At 43.3% G+C, this 22593-nt stretch overlaps 1 protein-coding gene across 1 annotated transcript in view; it reads right to left on the bottom strand.

Annotated features, from left to right (window-relative positions):
* Positions 1-1180: 1180 nt before the first annotated feature.
* Positions 1181-22593, bottom strand: part of myo16 (myosin XVI) — a 77389-nt gene continuing 55976 nt past the window's right edge. The window contains exons 28-35 of the mRNA XM_070914898.1: positions 16460-16562; positions 15635-15731; positions 15243-15516; positions 13272-13654; positions 11901-13157; positions 9212-9364; positions 8309-8394; positions 1181-1351 (exon numbers count right to left, since the gene is read on the bottom strand). Coding sequence (XP_070770999.1) covers positions 1181-1351; positions 8309-8394; positions 9212-9364; positions 11901-13157; positions 13272-13654; positions 15243-15516; positions 15635-15731; positions 16460-16562 — 2524 coding nt within the window. The remainder of the gene's footprint in view (positions 1352-8308; positions 8395-9211; positions 9365-11900; positions 13158-13271; positions 13655-15242; positions 15517-15634; positions 15732-16459; positions 16563-22593) is intronic.

Below are 22593 nucleotides of genomic sequence, written 5' to 3' on the forward strand. Positions count from 1 at the left end.
AATGAGAGTTAAGTCGCTACTTTTCAAGTGTAGACTGTTGTATTTTTTTCTCCCCCCTCTTTTCTCCTCATGTTCTTTTGATCTATTTAAAAACGGTCCATTGAATCACCACTGAACCGCAGTAACAGCTATGGTTTGGTCATTTATGTCAGTCTGTACATATGAGTACATGGGGACTACTGTATACATCAGTATTTGTAACTATACTTGTTAGTTTAGACGTATCACTTTGGCACAGAGTTTCATGTTCACAACATGAACTATATACCTGTCAGCTAAAGCTATGTTAGTTTAGCGTTACCTTTGTTGAATCCCCTTTTCCTAGTAAAGGTTAGTGCAGTTGTTAGCATTTTGGCCAGAGGTTTTTGTTCCTCAAAGGCTGGTGGTAACAATGGGAGAGAAGTGCACCTTGGGATATTACTGAGGTTACCCTGACCCCTGGTCACTAGTTGCCAAGGCTGCAGTAGCACTTAGAGCCCAAACGTGGGAGGCTAAGTGAGAGCTGCGTACCTGAAAAGCTCCCATGTCTAAGCCAGTACAATGATGCTAAAACTGGAGGTGTCCGAAGGCGTCGGCTGACTTGTAAACTTCAGAGAGGACTGAGACTCTGGGGGTGCACACACAAGCACTCATGGGGACATCACAGGACAGCATGTCAAGTATAATCAGCACCATGTTTGGGGGTGGAGCTCCTTTGAATGCAGTAGAACAACATGGCTATGATACAGACAGACTAAAAGGGCCATTTAGTATCTGACTATTATGAAAACACTGCAAGTCTGCTCTTTAATTCAGCCTCACCATACATTTAGTCTCAGAGGAACTGAAAATAAATAATGTGATCATTATTTTTCTGTCTGACTGTCTTGTTCATAAAATCTTTGTTCACAAAAACCAGAAAAGCAGCTCCCCATGAACCTCTACGGTGTCTGCTTTCCACTCATCTTCACAGAGTACTGAGCTTCTATCATACAGGTCGGGGAATCCTCCACAGTCAAGGTCAAAGGCGCAGAGGCAGGACCTTCAGCCCAGGGACGAGGCTCACGCTTTGGGGCTTAGAGCTTTAACCTGGCCCCTGGGCATTGAGGTTACTTGGTCCACATAAAAAAAAGAAAAAAAAGAGCATGTGCGAGTGTGGCTGAAGAGAAAGAGAGGGGGGAACTTCATCACACAACCTCTTTCATGGAGAGGCCTTCCTGTTGGTCCAGAGCAGTGTGGGGGGCAGGGGTGGGGACTGAGGTGGACGATGCTTCCAGTTACCCCGCCCCTCACACTGCGCTCGCCGCCATTGCAGAAGCTCCCCAAGGGCGGCACTCTCATCCCCGTTGGACAGACGTAACCGCTGGAACACCTAGAGGAGAGATGGAGGAAGAGAGGAGGAAAGAATAGAACATTTTACATATCACACACTGAATAATGACTTTCTCCTGAATGTACCGACGATAGATGACAGAAAGCTGTAATGACCACGCTGTGATTGGAGGTGGCAGGGAGAGGGAAGTGTGAATGACAAGCAGGGATTTTATGAAAAAGACAAAAAAAAAAAAAAAGCATCTTAAAAACGGACAAAAGAGATTCAAAATCTTCCAATCATGTCTCCATTAGAGATTACCACCTACAGAGCAAGAAAAATAGGACAATTTTGTCTGATCTGTCATCTTGAAAGAGGCAGTGATTGCTGGGCTGGGTCTCTCTTCTTAAAGTAGGACACTTTTTCTCATGAATCACTCTAATAAACAACACAGAGAGGAATCTGGGGCTGGCACTGAGCCATCTCATGAGACAGTTGATACAGAGGGAAGCAGTGAGGGGGAATCCCTTCCCTGACTGACAGCTTTAACAGCATTTAATTTCCATATTGTGTCTCTGGACCCCCCACATGATCAGAGAAGATCTCGTGAATTACACTAGGGACCCTTGTGCAGTGAGCACCTCGAGTGGCTCTTGTTCTTTCTCACAGACACTCAGGTCAAATACGCAAAAGTGCACACATGCACACGCACATCATTCTGTATCGAGCACATCATCAGTCATCTGCCAGTCAATATGGGGTTAAATCAATCACACAGGAATTCCAATCTCCCTCCGTCAGTAATACCAGCCACAGGACCAAGCCCTGATGATCCAGACCAGATTAGGAGCTGGAGGTTATAATGGTGGCAGCTGATGGGCTGCAACAAACTGTTCCCTCATGCTCAGAGATGAGATTTAAAGGATCAGACTGGCATCACTTTACTGTATATTTTTCTTTCTGTCAACAAATTCCACGAAAACACCAAAAGCAAAAATGTGTTATTCTGTGTCACAGTGCTTTCTGACTTCCCTTCCTGCCATTGCCATCCTTATTTTTTTACATTCTATGGTTCATTCATGATAACCCCTTGATTTGATGGCTGTAATTGCAGTTTCCTTTATAACTGGTTTCCTGCAACAGTTGTTCCCTCTACCCACTCCTCCGTTTGTTGTCTCTGCTGGAGTTGGAGCTGTGAGCTAAATCAAGTCAGCAGTAACTATAATGCAACATTTTCTCTACATATTGCAGAGCATACAGTACATTTAGTGGTGCATTCCACGTAGACATTGCCATAAAGCCACAGGCACACACACACAAACCAATAAACACACACTGAACACATTACATACTTTGACAGACATACATAGCCAGGATCACATGCACATATCTGGAGAACCGCACACCTGTGAGTGTCCATATGCACACACACGCAGACAAACACACATTCACACATACAGATTGATTGCCTGCACAAGCACAATACTCAACGACCTAATCCATAATTTACACCTCCCTCCCAGGCTATTCTCTGCACTGGCGCCAGCCAGGAACACCAGCTACTGGAACAGTAGACAAGTAGGAACACTGTGTCCTTCTGCGAAGCATGACTGTACATGGACACACACACACACACACACACACACGCACACACACACGCACACACACACACACACACACACACACACACACACACACAAACTCAATGCAATCAGAATCAGATACAGTTTTAACAATCCAATAATTCTGATAGAAGAACATTTTGAGACATTCATAGTTTGTGGAATAGATGCCTGGAAATATTAATCATGCTCATCTTCAAAGTGTCAGCACAACATCAAGGTAAGATGGTATTGCTGCATTTAGAAATTACATTTACCTCATACTTAAAACTCTCTCTTATGGCAAGCATGTGGACACTCAAACATCACACTTATGTGTGACTGTTGAACATCTCATTCCAAAACCAAGAGCGATAATGTTAGCTAGAACCTGGCTGCAGAGCTTTAGTCAGACCAGCCAAATTCATCCACACCAAATTCTGAAAATTCTGAGATTTTTGTGTTAAGACAAAACAGGGGCTTCCCCAAAGTGTGGGATGCAGATGCAGAGGGCTCTGGCAAAAACAATGGAAGGTCGTCCGACTAAGAAGTTAAACATCTTTTTACGGGATGCAATGCTCCGCCATTCATCAACACCTTGGTGGCCAATCAAATATGTGCAAGGGCAAATTCCTGGTAGATTATTTGCAGTGTTTTTTTTGTCTGATAAGCATTCAAACTCATGAATCTGTTACTTAAACTGGACCTGGACCTAATAAACTAGGTGCATCAAGAAAACACAATAAAAAAACAATACCTGTTCTAGATATTTTTCGAAGAAGCTAAAACTGAGATTTCTAGGACCATTTCACCCAGACTGGTTGATGGGGGGAGAGTGCAATGGGCGAAGGGAAGAGAGGGATTGATTAGAGGGTGAGATAGTGGTCATTGATGACCTATGTGTCAGCTCTTAGCTGTAAATTTACCGGATAGGTTGGGTGACTGGGGATTTCAGAGAAACGAGCATGATACCTTTACTCACACATATGCTTAAACGCTGGCAAACATAGGGGATTAATGCAGAGACATCAAGTATCTCTGTCCATCTCATCCATAAAGTGTCGTTATTATGAAGAGCAAACATGTGGCACAGTCCTTCTCTCACTTTGAATCTTATTACTTCAGCCTTTGTCTGAAGGGAAAACAAAAAATATTAATCTCTGTACCATCCAATCATTTAACTGGCAAAACAGACAGTCCATCTATTCTTTATATGATTAGTCTAGACTGCTGTTGACTACTAACTACAGGAACCAAAACAAGCCAGTCCATTCATTCCTAACTGAGTTATCCGCCCCCCTATTCTTCCTTCATCCTTTCCTTTTCATTTATCCCATTAGATCTACTAATCCTACATAAACACAGTCTGGAATGCAGCTAATTGAAAGGCATTCTGGGTCACAGAGTTGTTCCCATCTCTTGAATGAACTCAAGGTAATGAACTTATTCCAGACAACGCACCCGATTAGTGAAGTAAGAAACAGATAAAAGTGTTTCTCCGTCAACGTTTCAATGGTAACACTGGCCAGAGATAATATCAGACACATGAGGATGAAGATCTGGAGTGACTTCTAAGGTTATATTTACTTGGATGTTACACCAGTGACAACAAAGAATCTGGAAAAAGATTTTTAGAAAAGTTTTAAAAAAGGGGGTCGTGTGATGGATTCAGCAACATAAAATCGCAGCAGATGAATAAGCAACAATAAAAACCGCAGCTCTACTTTGTTGAGTGTCCGTTAGCAGTAAAAATCCATGTGTATCAGTTTTGGTATGCATGCTCACTTGCATGTGCATTAGCATATGTTAATTCAAGGACAGCGTCAAAGGAAACAAAGATGCCTACTGTCCACTACATGATGCATTACATGAACACTGATCAATACTGATCACCTCTCATCTTTAGGAATGCACAATATTGACATGTTTGACCAATATCCAATAAACTGCATTTCCATGGTCATTTTGACTAAAAGCAATTTCAACTAAAATGTGGAAAATCTTGGCAGAACATTCTTGAAATAAATTTCTTGCATTTTCTTTTTGCAGCACGTGCAACCTTGAAACTGCTCCTGTAAGATGCTGACTGTCATGCTGTTGCCTCAAGTGAAAAAATGTTTTATAAAAAATGTAGCAAATGTGAGAAATCTCCTCTCTTTAACTCAGCCACAAGTTTATAGTAATCGACACAAAGGGAGGTTTTCAAATGGAACAGCTCCTGTCACTTTTATAGTAGATAAGAATTAAAATACATGAAAGCACTCCGAGAAGGCAAGATTTACAGCGTGATCAGAATATCTTCTATCATATAGTGTGAATAAAATGTCTTGACAGTGATAATGTGCTGGTGTACAGATGCAGAGAGTGTAGCTGAACCCAAGAGCTGCAGTTTCTTTTCAGAAATAAAAAGGGGATAAAACGAATATGGAAAAAAGCAGCAGCGTTACCGATTCTAGGATCAGACTTTTCAGTCAGCTAATCTGATTCCAGACCAGTATTTAAAGGACAAAGAACACAGTAAACAAACACAGTAAAATTAAATGATGTAGGTAAAGCAGTGGTTTTCAAGATTTTTCCTCAGAGGATTTGAATATTTGGATCAGAAAACACTGTTGTTATTATAGGAATCCATTGTAACGGCAATTAATTCAAGATGACCACAGCCTCCGTTCTTCATGAAAGAGCAAACTAAAAATGTTATAAAGCCACCTTTAAAGTCCACAAGAGGGAAGTCATTCATACTCCAAAAATAGACTTTGGGTGGAGTATTACTTTAAACTTAGACAAAACTTCTGAGGTTTTTCAAAATGAGAATCATTACTGTCATGATCCCACACTGGGTCTATGAAAAACACTGCTATTATGGGTGGAGAGCAGCGAGGAATGACATACACTCACCACATCCCTACATGTGAACAGGGCTTCCAGTGAGCCCCCCCCTGCCCCCCCCTCGCTGTTTTAGAGGGCGGCCCCCGCACCGAATGGAGAAAAGTTGAGATGACCCCTCTGGAAGATAAAGGAGGGAGTGAGAGTAACAGCCAAGCTCATTACAGTCAAAGGGAGATGGAGAGAGAAAGAGAGACACAGGAGAACAGCCCAATAGTTCACATATTCTGATAAAAACTAAACTATTACATTAGCAGCAGGAATGTGCTTCAGACTTTTTTGAAGGCTATAAGAAGGCGGCCTTAAACAGGGTGTGCTGGCACATCAGTATTTTATCCCAGACACTCAGACAAGCTTCAAAGATGCATAAGGCGAGTTCACCCTGAACATTTAGTCGACCTGAGGATTGTGAAGTGGATCCACAGTGTGCCTTCACATCTCTAGAGGCAGTGTTTTCTGAATGGTATGTCCTTAGCTTCTCTGAAAATGGGACACAACGTGCTTTGCTCAGTCTTGTGGTTCACGCACCACTAACAGTGACACTCAATCACTGAGGCATGAAGTCTGTGATGAATATGAATCAGGTTCCATGTGGTGAAACTGTCCAGGACCAAACAGCTGCATCCTGGAGTCCACAGTGACAGAGTACTGTGGAGAGCATTTACAGTGTGGACGCTGCAGGCTACCACAGCAACATCTGTAGAGCAATTATTGTTTTGACAGCCGATGTCTTAAATAAATATCATTTCCTGTTCGAGATTGTGGGTTCACTGCTCAGCCTGTAGACATGATCCTGGTAACAGCAGGGAGAAAGAAAGTGTGTGTGTGTTCCGGCCACACTCAGCAGCCACATTTCTAATATTGTTTTGTATAGATACACATTTGCAGCTCATTTAGATGTGTACCAGATGCTTCGTGGCTCTACATGAATATGACAACCTTTTGTTGCTTTAACAAACTTTAACGCAACTGCGCAAGGATGAAAAGACAAATTTAACTCTCACAGATGGTTTTACAAGGAGTCCTGATGTCCTGTTTCCCGTTCGCAACGATCAGTTCAACGTCAATCAGTTTCTGTCGTTAACTTGTACTTTTGTTTATTTTGTCAGACGATGTCGTGAGTATGAAATGACGATTTTATCTGCAGATCAACATCAGTATTTATGAGTTGCAATAAAATGAATTGGAAAAATAAATAAATAATAATAATAAAAATACTTCTGACGGAGCTTGAACTCTATTTTAAGGGAATTGCCAATAAATGCAGACATTCACAAGTGAATTTTAACGCTTCAGAGATGAAAATGACTTCGCCAAAAATACATCCAGTGTGTAAAGATAGCAGAGCGGGGAAAAGAGCTGCTTGTGAGACGCTCCGGTCTCCTGCAGCCGCAACGGAGCCAGAACATGACACAGTCGGTGTCTACATTGGCCGCTCAGGGATTGTGAGTGTATAATTTCTATCCAGATCTCGTCTTTTCTCTCCCAGTGCATACTTGTCAGGTTGTAACAATTAAAATCCAATGGGATGAAATGATTTAAAGTGGACATTATAAGAAGCTATTTTCAGTACTAAGCTAATTGTTCAGCATGTGTATGTGACTTAGTGGCCAGACAAAAAGGATGACGAGAGTTCTCAGAGGGTTGTAGCTCTATAGTTATAATATTGAGTTAAATCTTTCTATTACTCACAGGGCAAGGGTGGATCTTTTTTAGTTCAATGATTGATTAATAAGACAAAAGAAAGTGCAGATCAAAAGATAATCTGCTGCTGGTCTTTGTTGATAAAAGACAAATCCTATTGAGTTCCTCTTTTTGCCTGAGGTGAAGGTGCAGCACATGAGAGCTTTGTGTCTCTATTTTTGTGTCCCTGTAGAGGTCTTGTATGCCGCGTGCGATCAAGCTGGTAAGCCCCTACATCTTTAAATCTTGAAATTATTAAAGCTTTCCAAAATACATGTGTTTATCAGTTTGTGGTGTGTCTCAGTTTTTTTTAAAAGGTTCTTTCACTCAAGATGGTTTCCACTTGGTCATAAGAGTTTTATCAATTGCACATATCAGACGCTGCGTGTGTGTGTGCGCACACGCGTGTGCAACCGTGCAGGACATTAAATTCAATCCTGTAACCATACACCTGTCTACAGAGCCGGAGAAAGCTCACATGTCAGGAGCGATACATGTTGTTCAAAGGAGGCCACTTTCCTGACCACTCAAAATGTCAACAAGCCCAAAACAAAATACAGGCCTGATATAGTTGTGCTGTCATTGTGCGTGAGTAAGTGTGGGTGTATGTATGTGTGAGCGTGTGTGTGTGTGTGTGCAAGTCACAGGTTTTAAACGAGCAGTCAGTTAAGGTCTGTGAGTTACATAAGGTGTTAGAAATGGAACCTGTCGCCATTGGTATAAAGCATCTGACAATTATACATTCAATTGAAATGAAAAGTGCAATAATAAACCATTTACATAATGCATATTTATGTGTGTAGCTGTCAGTGTTTGTGCTTTTAGGTGCCTGTCTGTGTGTGTTCACCTGAGTGTGATGGCTGTCCATGTGTCTGTGTAGAGAGCTGGAGCTGGAGGAGTTTGACTTGCCGTGACTCTCGTCCTCCAGCGACCCTGAACACACAATATCAAAAGCACATTACAAAGCACCAACAACTGACTGGAGATCCTCCCACACACAGAGAGGTACAGACTGAAGGACACCTCACCCTTCAAACACAAGCAATTGGCAGAGGGGTTGAAAAAGCTTTCCTCATGCAGAAAGACACTGGTTGTCAGTCTCTCTGAGCAAGGAATGTTGTAATCACTCTTGGGCTGCAGCTGGAAGATCTGTGCTCTCCTTTCCTTATTTCTCAGACCCTCCTCGTCTTCTTCATTGCCTGTATGGTGCTTTTATTTCAGGCATCACTAAGATTCATTTAAGTGATTATGTGACTTCTTCTTGTGACATGAGCAAAAGGGTAAAAGGAGTGTTAACAGCTTAGTCTGTCCTGCCAGATTACTTTCTTCACTTCACAGTCAGTGGTGTTAGCCACTTTGTAGGACTTTATACGACATTAATTACAGCAGTAGTCTTTTATATATTCAGGATCATGTGGCCTTTTAGCTGCTTTTAGGTAAACTGTAAACAGTCTGATATCCATCATTTAGTTCAACGCTCTGCAAATTTAGATTTACATTCCTTTGTAACAACATTCAAAATGTATTCAACCTGGACTTGATATTCGTTTTGTGCATTCTTGGATTTCCTATTCAATATTTGTAATATAACCTTTTTTTCAGAGGTGTTAGCTTCCTGTTTTTTTATTTATTAAACAACTGCTTTTGCTCCACTATGTATTATTTGTTTCACCCTCGGCATGGATCCATGTGGCCAATGTAGTGAGCCATCTATGTGAAAAATAATGTGATTTGAATATCACTCGGTTACCGTTGGAGATCTGGTTGCCATTCTCTACGGGGGCGGGGCTTGGGGAGTGTGGAGAGTGGTTGTTGGCGTTCTTGTCCTGTAGCTGCAGAGATGGTGAGGTGGGAGCAGAGCCACAATCGTCCCTCCCTGGCAGATTGATATTTGAATTGAATCCTGGGAAGAAAATAGCCAAAGGAAAACACACTACATATGTCAGTATCGTATACAGTGGACATTGGATACAGTAGATATTCACATTCCACCAAGCATAATATCAGCAATGTATTTGTGGGGTACAGCAACAGTGCAGAATCTTTCTTTAACTGTTAATATTGTAAAATATTTCTAATTCTGTTAATGTTTTACAGTTTTATAATTCAGCTAATCATGTGCTAATTCCTGGCATCTTTTCTCCACTTAGTCCCAGCCCTCCTTGCACATCTAGCCCTTTAAAAAGTATTAATCCACTCTGTCTGGTAGGAAGGTGACTCCACATGACCTGCCTCTGCCCCGGCTTCTGCTCCTCGGGGGCCCACATGCTCTCACACACTGAATGAGTAAATGACTGTGTATGTGTATGGGAGTGTGAATGGGAATTCGTCAGCTGCCGTCTCACACTGAGAATGAGTGCCTCCAGGACCCCCCCATGGTCACAAGATGCCTAAATATAAACTTAGCAAACTCTACTATAGGTCCCATGGGGGAGGTGTGTGTTTCAGAGGGACAAAAGGCCAGGTAGAGAGAGGGAGGCCATGTGAAGTCTGCATACTTGTGAAGAGATGAGTCACAGTGAGTATTTGGATTTGTACGAAGACTATAATGAAGGAGAATTGGACTTTTATCCAATTTTGGAAATTTGTATGTTGCTGCTAAGGCAGGAGGTGTCTCATGACAGTGATTTCTTGACCACCTGCCCTCTTCCCCTGGCATTCCTGTGGTTTTCTCATTCCCTGAGGATGAGGAAGGGGAGGAGGAGGACAGGAGAGGCAGCTGCTCTTCACAGAGATGTCTGGGATAGCAACTGTAACCCCTGGCCACTCCCACAGCATCAGGTATCACATTTGGCCATTTAACAGCCGAGAGGGAACGGAAGTAGACCATCCTGTTAAGCCCTTCGGCATCCCTCTGCGCTCTGATCTAAGAGGGCCGCCTTGCTTTGCCCACTCAAAATAACAGCAAGGTTGTGAACCCCAGTGCCAGGTTCCCGTCACACACACAGTTTCCATGATGCCAGCGCTTTTCCTGCGCAGGTCCAGGTGCTGACGAAGAGTCAAGCACCAGACGTCACATGAGGCATATGCGTCAGACTGAGCACTTGCTCTCATACCGTCTCTTATAAGGAGTTCAGCTTCCTGCCCCTTGATCTTGTTACAGTTATAGAAGTATGACACAATGGTGTCTTATACAAATCAAGCAGCTCCACAATAATTTGAGCCTCTAGCAAGATGACTGATTATTGACACAAACAGCTAATACTTTCACTTATTTACAATTTTTCTAACTGTTCTGGATGTCCTGTTTGCTGCTGCGGGGTAGTCACACTGCCTTCAGTAGAAGTGAGTGAGCTGTTAAATATTTGATACCCATCCTCATCATTCTTCTGCTCATGTATTATTAACCCAGCCACAACTAATACACTTGGAGGAAACAGAGACTCAGAAAAAAACACCGTGGGACAACACAGCTTCTACCTTCTCTCATATGACTGTGCTGCAGTATCAATGGGAACGTCCCTTTCATAAAAGCACCACAAAGTAATCTCTTTGTGGGTTGGAAACCTCTGACCTGAGGACCCTCCCTTTTCATTGACTATGTGTGACAAATACGTTTGGCCTTGTTTTGCAAAGGTCAACCTCTGCATCAGTGTCACACGGACTGTGTGTGCTCTGCATGTAGTGCACCGGCTACAACACACGCCAGCACAGCTAGATCATACTTACAGTGCAGCGTGATGCTAAGTGGGCTACACCAGCTAGCTCATTAGGTAACATGTTAGAAGGCAGCTGCAGCAGCCAAAGGGCACTGCACTGGCAGACTGTAACAAATGGGCTGCCTCAAGTGGGCCATACAGGGTGGCTGGCTACAACACCTGAATCAGTGTAAGGAGTTTCTATATGTAGAGACAGGGGGATTTATGAGAAAGGCTGTTGGGTGCTGGTGCATCTCACCTCCCTACCACTCAAACACAGAGCATGTGTGTAAACCCATATGCACACAGACCCACACCAGCACACAAAAAGAGGGGGTTATTACTTACCTACAACCCTACACTACTCTTGCTGTACAGAAGGTAATCACCCAGCACCCAATAAATCATGTGGCACAGAGCAGGCTGAGCCTTTGAGCATGAACTCATCACAGTAGATATATACATAATGGACACATGCACTTCAGCACAAATGCACGGGCACACGCACACACATACAATTACCCCATTCAGGTGGGTTTAATGGGACACAGTGTAAAAATTACAACAAAGCAAAGGTTAACCCCTACCCCCTACACATACACTCACACACCAACAGGTTCACATATTGGTGGTTTGGACCATTCATCCATGAATGTAGATGCATTTAAAAACAATGACTGGAAGAAAGACGGAAGGAGAAACAGTATTTCCTTTGCTGGTGTTCAAAACTGTAGTGTTTTAGATGTGTGTAACAGTGTGTGAGTGTGGGTGTGCATGTGTGTGTGAGCATTACTGACAGACCTCCATCTCTCATCTTGCGGCCAGATGTGGACTTCCTCAGCAGGCTCCGTCCAGAGCTGAACAGAGTGTTGAGCTCATCCAGGGGGCTGGTCAGGGGTCTGCCATTGGCTGGGTTGAACAGCAGGGGAGAGGAGGAGCATGAGTGTGCTCTCCGAGGCTCAGTGCGAGACATCTTCACTGGGGAGTAGGGAGGTGGCTTCCCAAGTGGTTCCCCACTGGCCCTTTGAGAGGACAAGGTTTTGGGGGAGTCTGAGCTCCCTGTGACAGATGCTGCTCGTGTCAGAGCCAGGAAGTTGGCCTCAGGCGGGAAGGGGAAGTGTGAAGGAGGTCTGTAGGGGGGAGGTGGGGCATTGGGGGGAGGAGGTGGAGGTGGAGGGGTGAGTGGAGGTGTAGATTTCTTCTCTGGCATGAGGACAGTGAGGCTAGGGGAGGAGTCAGCCCTCTGGCGGGCATACTGTGGGGACAAGGGGCTGTCTGGGCCAGTAGCATAGTTCAGGTTTGTCTCAAACACAGGCAGCTTCTTTACCTCTAGTGGGGTGAGGGGCGACTCATCTGAGGCAGGAGAGCAGGTGACGGGGGAGGGGGGAAACACCAGGAGAGGTGGACGATGGGGAAGCAAGTTGGGGAAGGGAGCAGGGATGTCACACCCACCATCTTTTCCATGCTGAGTTTTGGGAGCTCCGTTGTTGGACGTGCTCTGCGGGTGAGTGATGTCCATGGCAGCGCTCACCCCTGCAGCCATCCGTTTGGTCTCCCCGCTTTGAGGAGGAGATGTCCCTAATCCCACCAGGCCCAAACCTAGAGCCTCCCGTTTGGCTGCCTTGGTAACCACAGCGGCAGGAGTTCCACCATCTTCGGGAGGGAAATACTTCATCTCCTCATAGACAGCCTCTGAGTCAGCCTGCTCAGGGCTATCAGGGGGCTCCTGGAGGCTCCGAGCCCGTGGCTGGGAGCCCAGCATCTCTATGTACACGTCCTCTTCGTCTTGGCCCTGGTACAGGCTCAGTCCTACCCCTTGTGGGGCATCTACAGAGGCTGCTCTCTGCATCAAACCTCCAAACCCTCCAAATCCCCCAGCACGGGACAGCAAGGCCAGCTTTACATCAGCAGGGCGCAGCTGGTGGATGTGGGGTGCTACAGCGTTGATCTCCTCATATGAGCCTGTCAGCTTAGTGTTGGGACTGCGCTTAGGTTTGGGGGGTGGCACCTTTCTCATGGTTGTGTAGTCATCACTGTGAGGACGGGGCTTGGACAAGGCTGAGGAAATTATAAAAGAAGCAATTAGCAATACAGAGAAAGTCAAGGCATTAGGCAACAGCACAAAAAATCACCATCTGTTGTATCTTCTAAACACCAGTAGAGGTGATATACCTGCAGGGTCTGTGGGGGACAGCTGGGATTTAGGAGGGCTTCCAGCTGGTGAACCATACCCCTCTGGAGTGGGGCTCTCTTTGGCTGCCATTGTCAACCCTGCACTAACTGCTTCATAAGATGCACTCAGACGAGTGTTGGGGTCCCTCTTTGGTTTAGGAGGAGGCTGCTTCCGAGGAGAGGAAAGACCTCCCCCGCCTGCAGCGTCCTCGTTGGTATGAGCTACCTGCTGCAGGGCTGGTTTGATGGATGGACTGGCAGAGGAATGGACCATGTTCTCCATGGCGTTGGGGATGGGTACTGAGCTAGAACGAAAGTGGCGAATAACTCGACTGCCCCCGTTGAGAGGACCCTCATAGACTTTCCCACATTTCTCCACAACCCTACAAATAGGAAGAATAACAGAATTCATATTTAAATGGGAGAAATGAAAAACAATAGCTTGACAATTTGCATCGTCTCCATCACTTGTGCTTGATTCATGCTTTTCACAAAATAAGCATAAAAGCTTCAGCTACAGGCACAACCTTTTCCCATCCAGTAACTTTCTGATCCAGATTGAGTTAATTATAACATTTAGATCATCAGTATACTCAAACTCAATGAAGGACTGCTTCAACTGTCATGCCACAAATATGAGCTAAGGAGGCCAATTGGAGGATAAAGACCAAAGAGATTACGCTTTAAATCTAATCTCCTTGCAGTAATTTGATAACATCCAGTTTAATATTTCCTTCCCTAATCTGCGTGAGCCATCTGTTGGTTCCACGACTGCAGGCAGGGGGTGGCTGAGCATGTGTGAAGGTGATGGGGCAAGGCATTTTAAAAACCTGCAGAGAAATGATGGGAGTTCAGGTGAATGTGTGCATGCGAGTGTTTATGTGAAAGCGTGCAGAAGTGTGTATGTGTCCATTAATCCCCTCTACAATACGGCGACCACGACTCCTCTCCCAGTCCGCCTACTGACACCCCTCCTCCTGTTCAAAGCCTCCCTGTGCTCCTGTCTCCTGTCCCAGCAGCAGATGTTACATGCACAAGGACACATTGAGGATACAGAAATCATGAGTGTGTGTGTTTCTTTTCATCATTCAGGATGTATTGCTTTATCCTAACACTAAAACTCGATTTAATATTTAAAATCTATTAAAAAGTAATAAAACGTCCGTGCAGTATGGTGCCCTTTTACATTTTTGTGTTTCAACTGTTGCCATTGCTCATTAAAATAATATACTATAGTGAATCATTCTGTATTGACTTTAAAGCTCTACCTGTAAGTGTCTTTAAATTAGACAACACATCTTAAAAAGTGAGTCATTTTGTCAAAAAGCCTTGAGACATAAGCATATCTGTAAACAATCATTATCAAGATGACATGAAAGTCAGTATTATGTTAACAATAATAATAATCAACACAAATTATAATGCTTCCTACAGAGAGAAAAAGACGCTATTGAAATAGTAAATGCATTTATTATGCAGCATACCATAGAGAACATAAATACACGAATGCTTAAATGCATTCACATTTCAGCTATTAATATAAACAAGGCTGACGCTTTTCAAAGATTATGAAAGTGTCTTTTCAAAATGAAGTTTGTTCATTTAGCACCCCCTCCAAAGAGCTTCTTATTACCTTTTCTTACCCTTCTAACTCAGCCCTCCAGGGTTATTCCATTTTCACCAGGCCTGATATAACAATAATATATTATATTAGAATGAGGTGAGGTGGAGATAAGCATAGCGTTCCATAGGTGCAACACAATACTAATAGGATCTGATAATGCAGCTCATTATCTGACTATCCATCATGAAACTTACAATTAAAAGCTTACAGCACTCAGGGATACAATATCATTAATCACAAAACACATGTAGCGCAGTTATAGGCTCAGACATGCAGAGAAACGCACGCACGCACAGAGCAGCTTCTGAATGAAGGCGAGTGAGTGGTGAAGGTGTTTGCTAATTTACCTCCTGGCAGGCTGATCCTCCTCCTTGCCCACTGGCTCAGGCCTCTCACCAAGTGGTGGGCTGTTGCTAAGGGTGTTGACAAGGCTGTTGCCATGGCAGCGCTGGCGGTCGCTCTCTCGCGCGATGTCGGACGCATTTTGGATGACCAACTGGTCGTAGGTTCGCAGCCCCATGTCTTCTGCCCCCTGCAGGAAACGCTGCACACTGCACTCCTCTTTCTGCTGTAATGACAGCCTGCGATGAACGAGCTGTCTGGCCAGCCAGCCACGCACCACTGAGACATGAGGAAGAGGATGATGAAGAGGAAGACAGAGACGTCAGAGGTGTCAGTGAAATAAAGACAGACAAACCCTAAAAGACATGGGTTGCTGGTTTGTTATTTTGGATATTACCTTTCTGACAGGTGATGATCTTTTTATGAAGCTGGTAGCAGCGGTCGTTGAGCTGGTCTGCCTGCCAGTATCTCAGAAACACTTTACTGCTGCCCATCTACACACACAGCGACACAAGTAATCTGATCAAACATATGCAAAAGCATTGTAGTACACTACACCACCATCATTATCAGCCTCTGGGAGCAGCCAGCAGACCCAACGAGGCTGTCTTCTGTTGGAAATCTCAGAAGAGTGTGACTCGCTAGTTGAGAGATGGGAGAGCAGTGGTGTAGCAATGATGTATGATAATAGGGGTGTGGAGTGCGGGCAGGGTATGGGGTTTGTATGTTCACACTGCATTCACTTCCTGGACTTAGAGAGCATTTGGGGGGCGACAGAGGTCACTCTATACCAGGTGCACAGAACTATGGGGGTGACATACTTCCACAGACAGACACGTCTCATTCCAACATACGCTACTTGTACGAGTAGTGTGTGTGTGTGTATGCATGTGTGTAAAGCAGGGCTGTATGAAAAGGTGTCTTGGGGGCATTGTGGAGGAGTGTGTGTGCGTGTGTGAGGCGGGAGCTGATGTGACCTGTAGGGTCACACACTCAGACACAACAGCAGTCTGGCAGACAGAACAGAGAGGGGGGCGGAAGAGTCCGTGCTGCTGCTGTGTGTGTGAGGAGAATGATGATGAGGTGGGACAGCTGGAACGACTTGTCAAAGATTCCATGGGATCTTTCAAATAGAGGGTCAGGGATTAAGTCATTTGGCAAATCTTTTGTTATTGATGGAGACAGAAAAAGAGGCAAGACACACACTCTGTCACACACACACCTGCCATTCCTGGAGCTTGGACTGCTGCAGAACTGAGCGACATCTCTCCGCTGGTGACAATTTCTTCTTGTCTCCCAAAGTTGGGACCACCAGGTCTTTATATCTGAGACACAAATAAAAAATAAAAAACCCCAGAAAACATTAGAGCAGCAGAGACAAACAATCTCAAAGTGCTGAACTTAAAAATTTAGACAACACATAGTGACACCGCCTCTTTTCAGATACAATGGGTTCAAAGGTCAGTGGGGTCATACGGCAGACCAGCCAAACAGCATCTGTTCCTATTGGTGTTGCCCTGGGCAACCGTTGCTATGAATGGTGAGCTGGATGGAGACAGAGGTTTGTTTGTGGCTGGGGTGGTGGGGGTGAAAGAGAAAATGAGCAAGAGAAATGTTGACACAGAATTCAATGACAGAAAATATGTATCTCTTTACATGTAAATAACTGTAGATGTTTTTATGTGTGGTGTGAATTCTGAACGTGTAGACATGAATGAATGAACAGTGTAAGGGTGAGGCTGGCTTATGACGGGAAGCTTGCCAATTTGAATGCCTGGACCAGATAAAAATGTGAATGGAATAAAAACAACACATTCTCCCCTTCATAAGCAGTTGCTTAAGAAGGGACTTGTTTGCTCCTTTGCACCTGCTCCAGGAAGACTGAGCAGCCACACAGTTTGTAAGTGTGAACATAATTGTACAGAAGAAGAATAAGTGATTGTAGTTAAAATGGTGTAGCTGGCAGCAAAAGGTACAGCAGTGTGTGTTCCTTCAGGCAGTGATGAAATCTTCCATTTCAACTCTTCCCCATTGTCTACAGAGCCTGAACATGTCACTAATATTATACTATTATATGAGACAAATATCATACACTCACTGTTGAATAGCTACCACAGAAAGTATGTTACTATATAAAATTACTCATTTAAACTCAGACAAAGGTGGAGTCACAAGATATACAGTAAATATTATAGGCCTTTTTCACGGCAGACATTTTGACTTGTCATTGCAGGAAAAGCACCAGTATTACTAATAACATTAATGATGGCTCTGTATTCAAGTGCCCCAGTGAGCCATGACAGTGTGACAGTGAACCAGCATTCACAATACCAGGACTCAGAAACTGGAGCAGCTGAATGGAATTCAGCCATCATTCATTTTATTATTTACACTTTACGTACATTTTAGCATTTTTCCTACTGTGACATGTCAAAATGTTTTTTTTCCAGGAGTCCTTCTTTATAATATACTGCATCTCTTACTGTTTTCACGACATTCGCATAATTAAAAGATTATTTTAGTTGTTAGTTTATTTAAGACAATAGATTAAGAATTTACCCTTGTATTTCTGTCCAGGAGCTGTAGGTAAATATTATTGTACTATTAAATTTGTTTATCTGGAAACTGGTGGATCACAGTGTTACCTTGAAACTTTACATATCTTAAATAAAGCTATGTTAAACTGACATGGCTGGTACAGGGGCAACCCACACAGATCAATACTTATATTTATCAATATCTTTGGTTTTGTCATACCGCATTGTAACTAGGGCCCTTTTTGTATAATATTTTTTATCAGTTTTGAAATGTATTCATGGATATGTAAGAGTATATACTGTATGTGTATACAGATAAGTCAGCAATTATGATATTTTCTGAATGAAATAGGAATAGAAATACACAAAACCCCCAAACATCACATCAGTTGGTCAGTGCATTATGTCTTCTGTTATCAATGAGAGGAAGAACCAGCTGATGATGTCACACATCTGATGAGGAAAATATAACAAGCAGATGGCTGGAAGCATAAACCACTTGTGTTGTCAATAGTAAGTAAGTGAGGGCATGTGAATTTGGGATGTGTTTGATTTGCAAGAGTGGGGTCTGTCTGAACTCTCCCTAACCCTCTCTCTGTATGGTAATACCAGTCCTGCAGACAGCACACGCTGTCCCACTGGGCCCATAAAACACAAAGGAACTCTGTAAACCCATGACCTTCCCTATGAGGATATGAAAACCATCGATGGTCCCCGCTTTTACAAGACCCAAGGGGGCTTCATGTGGAGTCAAAGAAGTGAAATAACCCCTTTGATAAGAGTTTAAATGGAGGGCTACAAGGCGTTAATGTGGTTCTCTGTGACCAAAGGGCCATCAGTGACCACTGTTACTGAGCATCACAAAGGTGGTAAAGGCAACGCAGCTGGAATTTATACCACTCACTTCCTATCCATCTGACAAACTTTCAGTTACCACATCCTCAAGGCCTATTGCCGTTGTTTAGTCATGGATTTTCATCCCAGTGATCAGTCTGATGATGGATATTCTTCTCTAGGTAACTTGATAACCTACAAATGTGTGCATTTATCCATCAATGGGAGGTAATGAGGACCCACTTGGAACTGGCCATTTAGAAAACGTGACCTATATGCTTGTGAGCTGCATTTGTGACACGCTCTATAAATACTGATGCCTCTTTCTCATCCATTTTGTAACAATGAAGCTCTGAGGAAAGCAACACACATGGAGGGCTGGGATTTACGGAGATCAGGTTCAAGTGGTAGTATTTGACCTTACACATTGGCAGAAAATAAATCTGGCCACAAAACACATAGTGTATCATAAAAGACAAATAAAAGCAACAGTAAAATAGATTTCCTCATAAATCACTCTGGTTACCAGGAGACTAATGTAATTTGCTTCAGGCGGTCACTATGACTTAGTCAAGAGGCCTGCATGGTTCCAGTGTGCAAGTGTGTATTTGTGTGTACACACTGGCGTGTTTGTGTTCTTGAGAATATAGCAACTTCAAGATTAATGGCTGATTTATTGGCCTGTCATTTTGATTAGTCAAGGGCCGGGGCCTGTTTTGAAAGAGTGACAATTGGAAAGAGAAAAAGGAATAAGAAACAGGACAGAATTGAGATAGTGTGTGTGCACTAGAGAAAAAGGGAAAGATAAAGACTGAAATGAAGTGACTGAACGGAAGAAAGAAATAAAAAATGCTGGGATCAGAAAAGAAAGAAGAGGCAGGAAAATGAAAGAAAAAGAGAAGCTGGTGGTTCAGAAGAGAGAACATGAGAGAAAAGGATGAGAAATTGAGTGAGAAAGAGCTCTGTGAAGGCAGCAGTGTAGTCCACCCCCACTCTGCAGCAGCTCCCTCCTCCAAGGCTGTGTTCATTCATTGTCCGTGCCTGTGTTGAACCCAATGAAGGAGAGAGCGAGCAAGATATGAATGGCACTTGGGCTAGGCTGACTGGTGTCTTTGTGAGTGGCAGCCACTTAAATTAAGCATAGCCTTAATGTATAAACAGCAGAACAGGGACACACGTCAGACAAAGGCACATTCAAAGGGTCAATTTGTATGAACACAAAACACAAACTAGAATTACCGCCCCGCAGTTGTCAGCCTCCGCCAACCAGTCATGCTGCAGTTTACCTCCATGTTTGTCCAATCTCATATAATATATGTAGTGGATACTTGGAAGGAATTTAATAAAATGCACAAAGTGTATTTTTTGGCTAAATGGAAGTTATCACCATATTGATGATACCTATGTATGATTCCAGTGAATATACCTTGTTGAACTGATTAATGAAGGATTATCATAGATGTAACCTGGCTAAACAGGTACACATGTACTTGATTACTATGTAAAGATGGATTCTTATAGAGTGTAGCTACACAAAATGTGGGGCTTTTGTTTTCTCCTGGCAGTTTTAGATGCAAAGCCTCTATGAGCTGTAGATGAAACTCATTCATTCACAGGCTCACGATTAGCTCGCTGCGCTACAATACGTTGTTTGCAGTCACGTGATTAAGATGATGCTCGGAATTCAGAATGAGGCAGGAAGTGAAAGGCAGAATGGGTGAGATGGAGGAAAGCCTGTACTGTGCTAGTTATTGTTTACTTATTGCGACGTCCCAGCCTACACGTGTGTGAAATCTGGAATCGCCCAATTCATTCTTAAATTACTTTATCTGTGTGAAATTTTGTCATAATTACAGCATCAATTCTTGAGTTATGGCTAAAAACGTGTTTGTCAAGGTCATTTTGAGGTCACAGTGACCTTGACCTTTGAGTCAAAAGTGACATCAATTCATTGTCCAACCAACTGTGAAATATGGTCATCAATTCTTGAGTTATGGGCAAAAATGTGTTTTGTGACGTCATAGTGAAAGAATTGATTTCCTCAAGGTGTTCATGAGATAACCGCTGTCCAGAGTGCCGATCCTGGTGCTGTCTTTGGTCATTAGCACTGGTGGGTTAGACTCCTGCTGGAGGAGACTTGACGGTCATATCTAGTCGAAGTAGCCAAGCATTCCTGTTGGCCAGTTGAAGTTTATCTCTGTCTACTGGTAATACCCTCTCTTGTTTTTCCTTAAATACTGAATACCATGTAAGTCAATATAACAACATTACAGCCAGATCGTGACTGTAGCAAAGAGGGACCATGTTCATGTAGCAACCCACCATCAGGGTACACCAACACCAAGCACCCAGCCAAACAAGACTATTTGGAGGGAATCCTTGTTGCATGTCATACCCCTCTCTCTCCTCTTGTTTCCTGTCTGCCTCTATACTATCCTGTCCAATTAATGTGAAAGATGTGAAAAATGACCTTCAAACATTCTGTTTCATTTAAAAAATTTGCAGTTGCACGTTTGTCATGTGCTGAAAGCCTGATCCATGTGACTTTCATGCTACCCTCCTGCCTCTGCTGGTTAACCTGAGGTGAACCCAGCTTTAAAAAACAACAACAGAGGCAATGCTACGCTTTTGACAGTGTTTTAAACTCATCCAGATCCTTATCCTGGAAGTGGATCCAGTAGTGGGTATTGGAGCTATCCTGTCTCCCTGTTCTTACACTGACAGTAAGCTCTATCCACGAATGATGTAAAGAAACAGTTTTAACTTTACAATGTTAATGTACAACAAAAGTCCTGGAAACCAGCCTGCAATCTCAAGCTGCTCAAGAGTGATATTACAATCAAAATCAGCCTACATCTGATAAGTTCACTGGAAATACACACACTATTTCCTTCACACACTTTGGTTCATACCCAGCCGGTTAAGTTTCCCCTTTCTGGCGACCAGCTGGGCCTTGTGATGCTCACTTGTCTGCTGGTCACACCCATTGCTAACACAGAGATTATCATACAACACATGGCTGCCTAAAACGGTATGACACTCACTCACATACGGCTTAACAAATAGCTTTCACAAAACCCTCACCAGGAATCTTTCAATTACAGCTTGAACAATGAGAGTGTTGGCTCTACAAGGTATATCCATCAAAAACACAAAGGAGCTGCCGGCAGCTTATGGATGGACAACACGACAATCTATATTGGATTCACTTCATCATTTGACATGGGCCTAGTTCCCCCAATTCAATTCCCTGTTCAGGTTTTCCCTCATGAAAACCTATTATGTGAGTTTCACTTATCTATTTCACTTGGCGTATGTTTGACCAGAATAATATTGTGTCAGACTGCAGCTATAATAGATGCAACACACGTCAACCACTTGAACAATAATCTACAGGGCTTTATGCAGCTGCTTCCTCTTTTCTTTACTATGCATCCCTTTGCTGGTTAAGTGTCACTACAAAATTCATTCAAGACAAGAAATCTGACCAGAAACCATTAAGTTTACCAAATAAGAGTGTGGGAGAGGGATCCCTCCTCTGCTGCTTTTCCTGAGGTTTCTTCCATTGTTCCCCATTAAAGGGGTTTTTAGGAAGTTTTTCCTTATCTGAAATCGAGGGTCTAAAGATAGAAGGTGTCGTATGCTGTACAGATTGCAAAGCCCCCTGTGGCAAATTGTGATATTGGGCTATATAAATCAAATGTACTTGACCCATAGCCTTTGTTTTGCTTCAGCATTAAAATGCTTCATTGCCTACGATTTAATTTTGACAATTAAGGCTATCTTTATTGCTTAAGACTCAGCATTAGTAATTATAAAGGTTGTGATTCATCCTATTTTCCTTAATTAATGTTTAGGACACACATACACGCAGTTTGTGTGTGTGTGTGTGTGTGTGTGTGTGGTGATGTGCTGATGTTTACAGCAGGGTAGTGGAAACTTTTGGGGGATCATGTGACCAGCTTTGTCCTCTCTTATTATCTGG

This window comes from Enoplosus armatus, chromosome 11, assembly GCF_043641665.1.
Source record: "Enoplosus armatus isolate fEnoArm2 chromosome 11, fEnoArm2.hap1, whole genome shotgun sequence".
Taxonomy (NCBI): Eukaryota; Metazoa; Chordata; class Actinopteri; order Centrarchiformes; family Enoplosidae; genus Enoplosus; species Enoplosus armatus.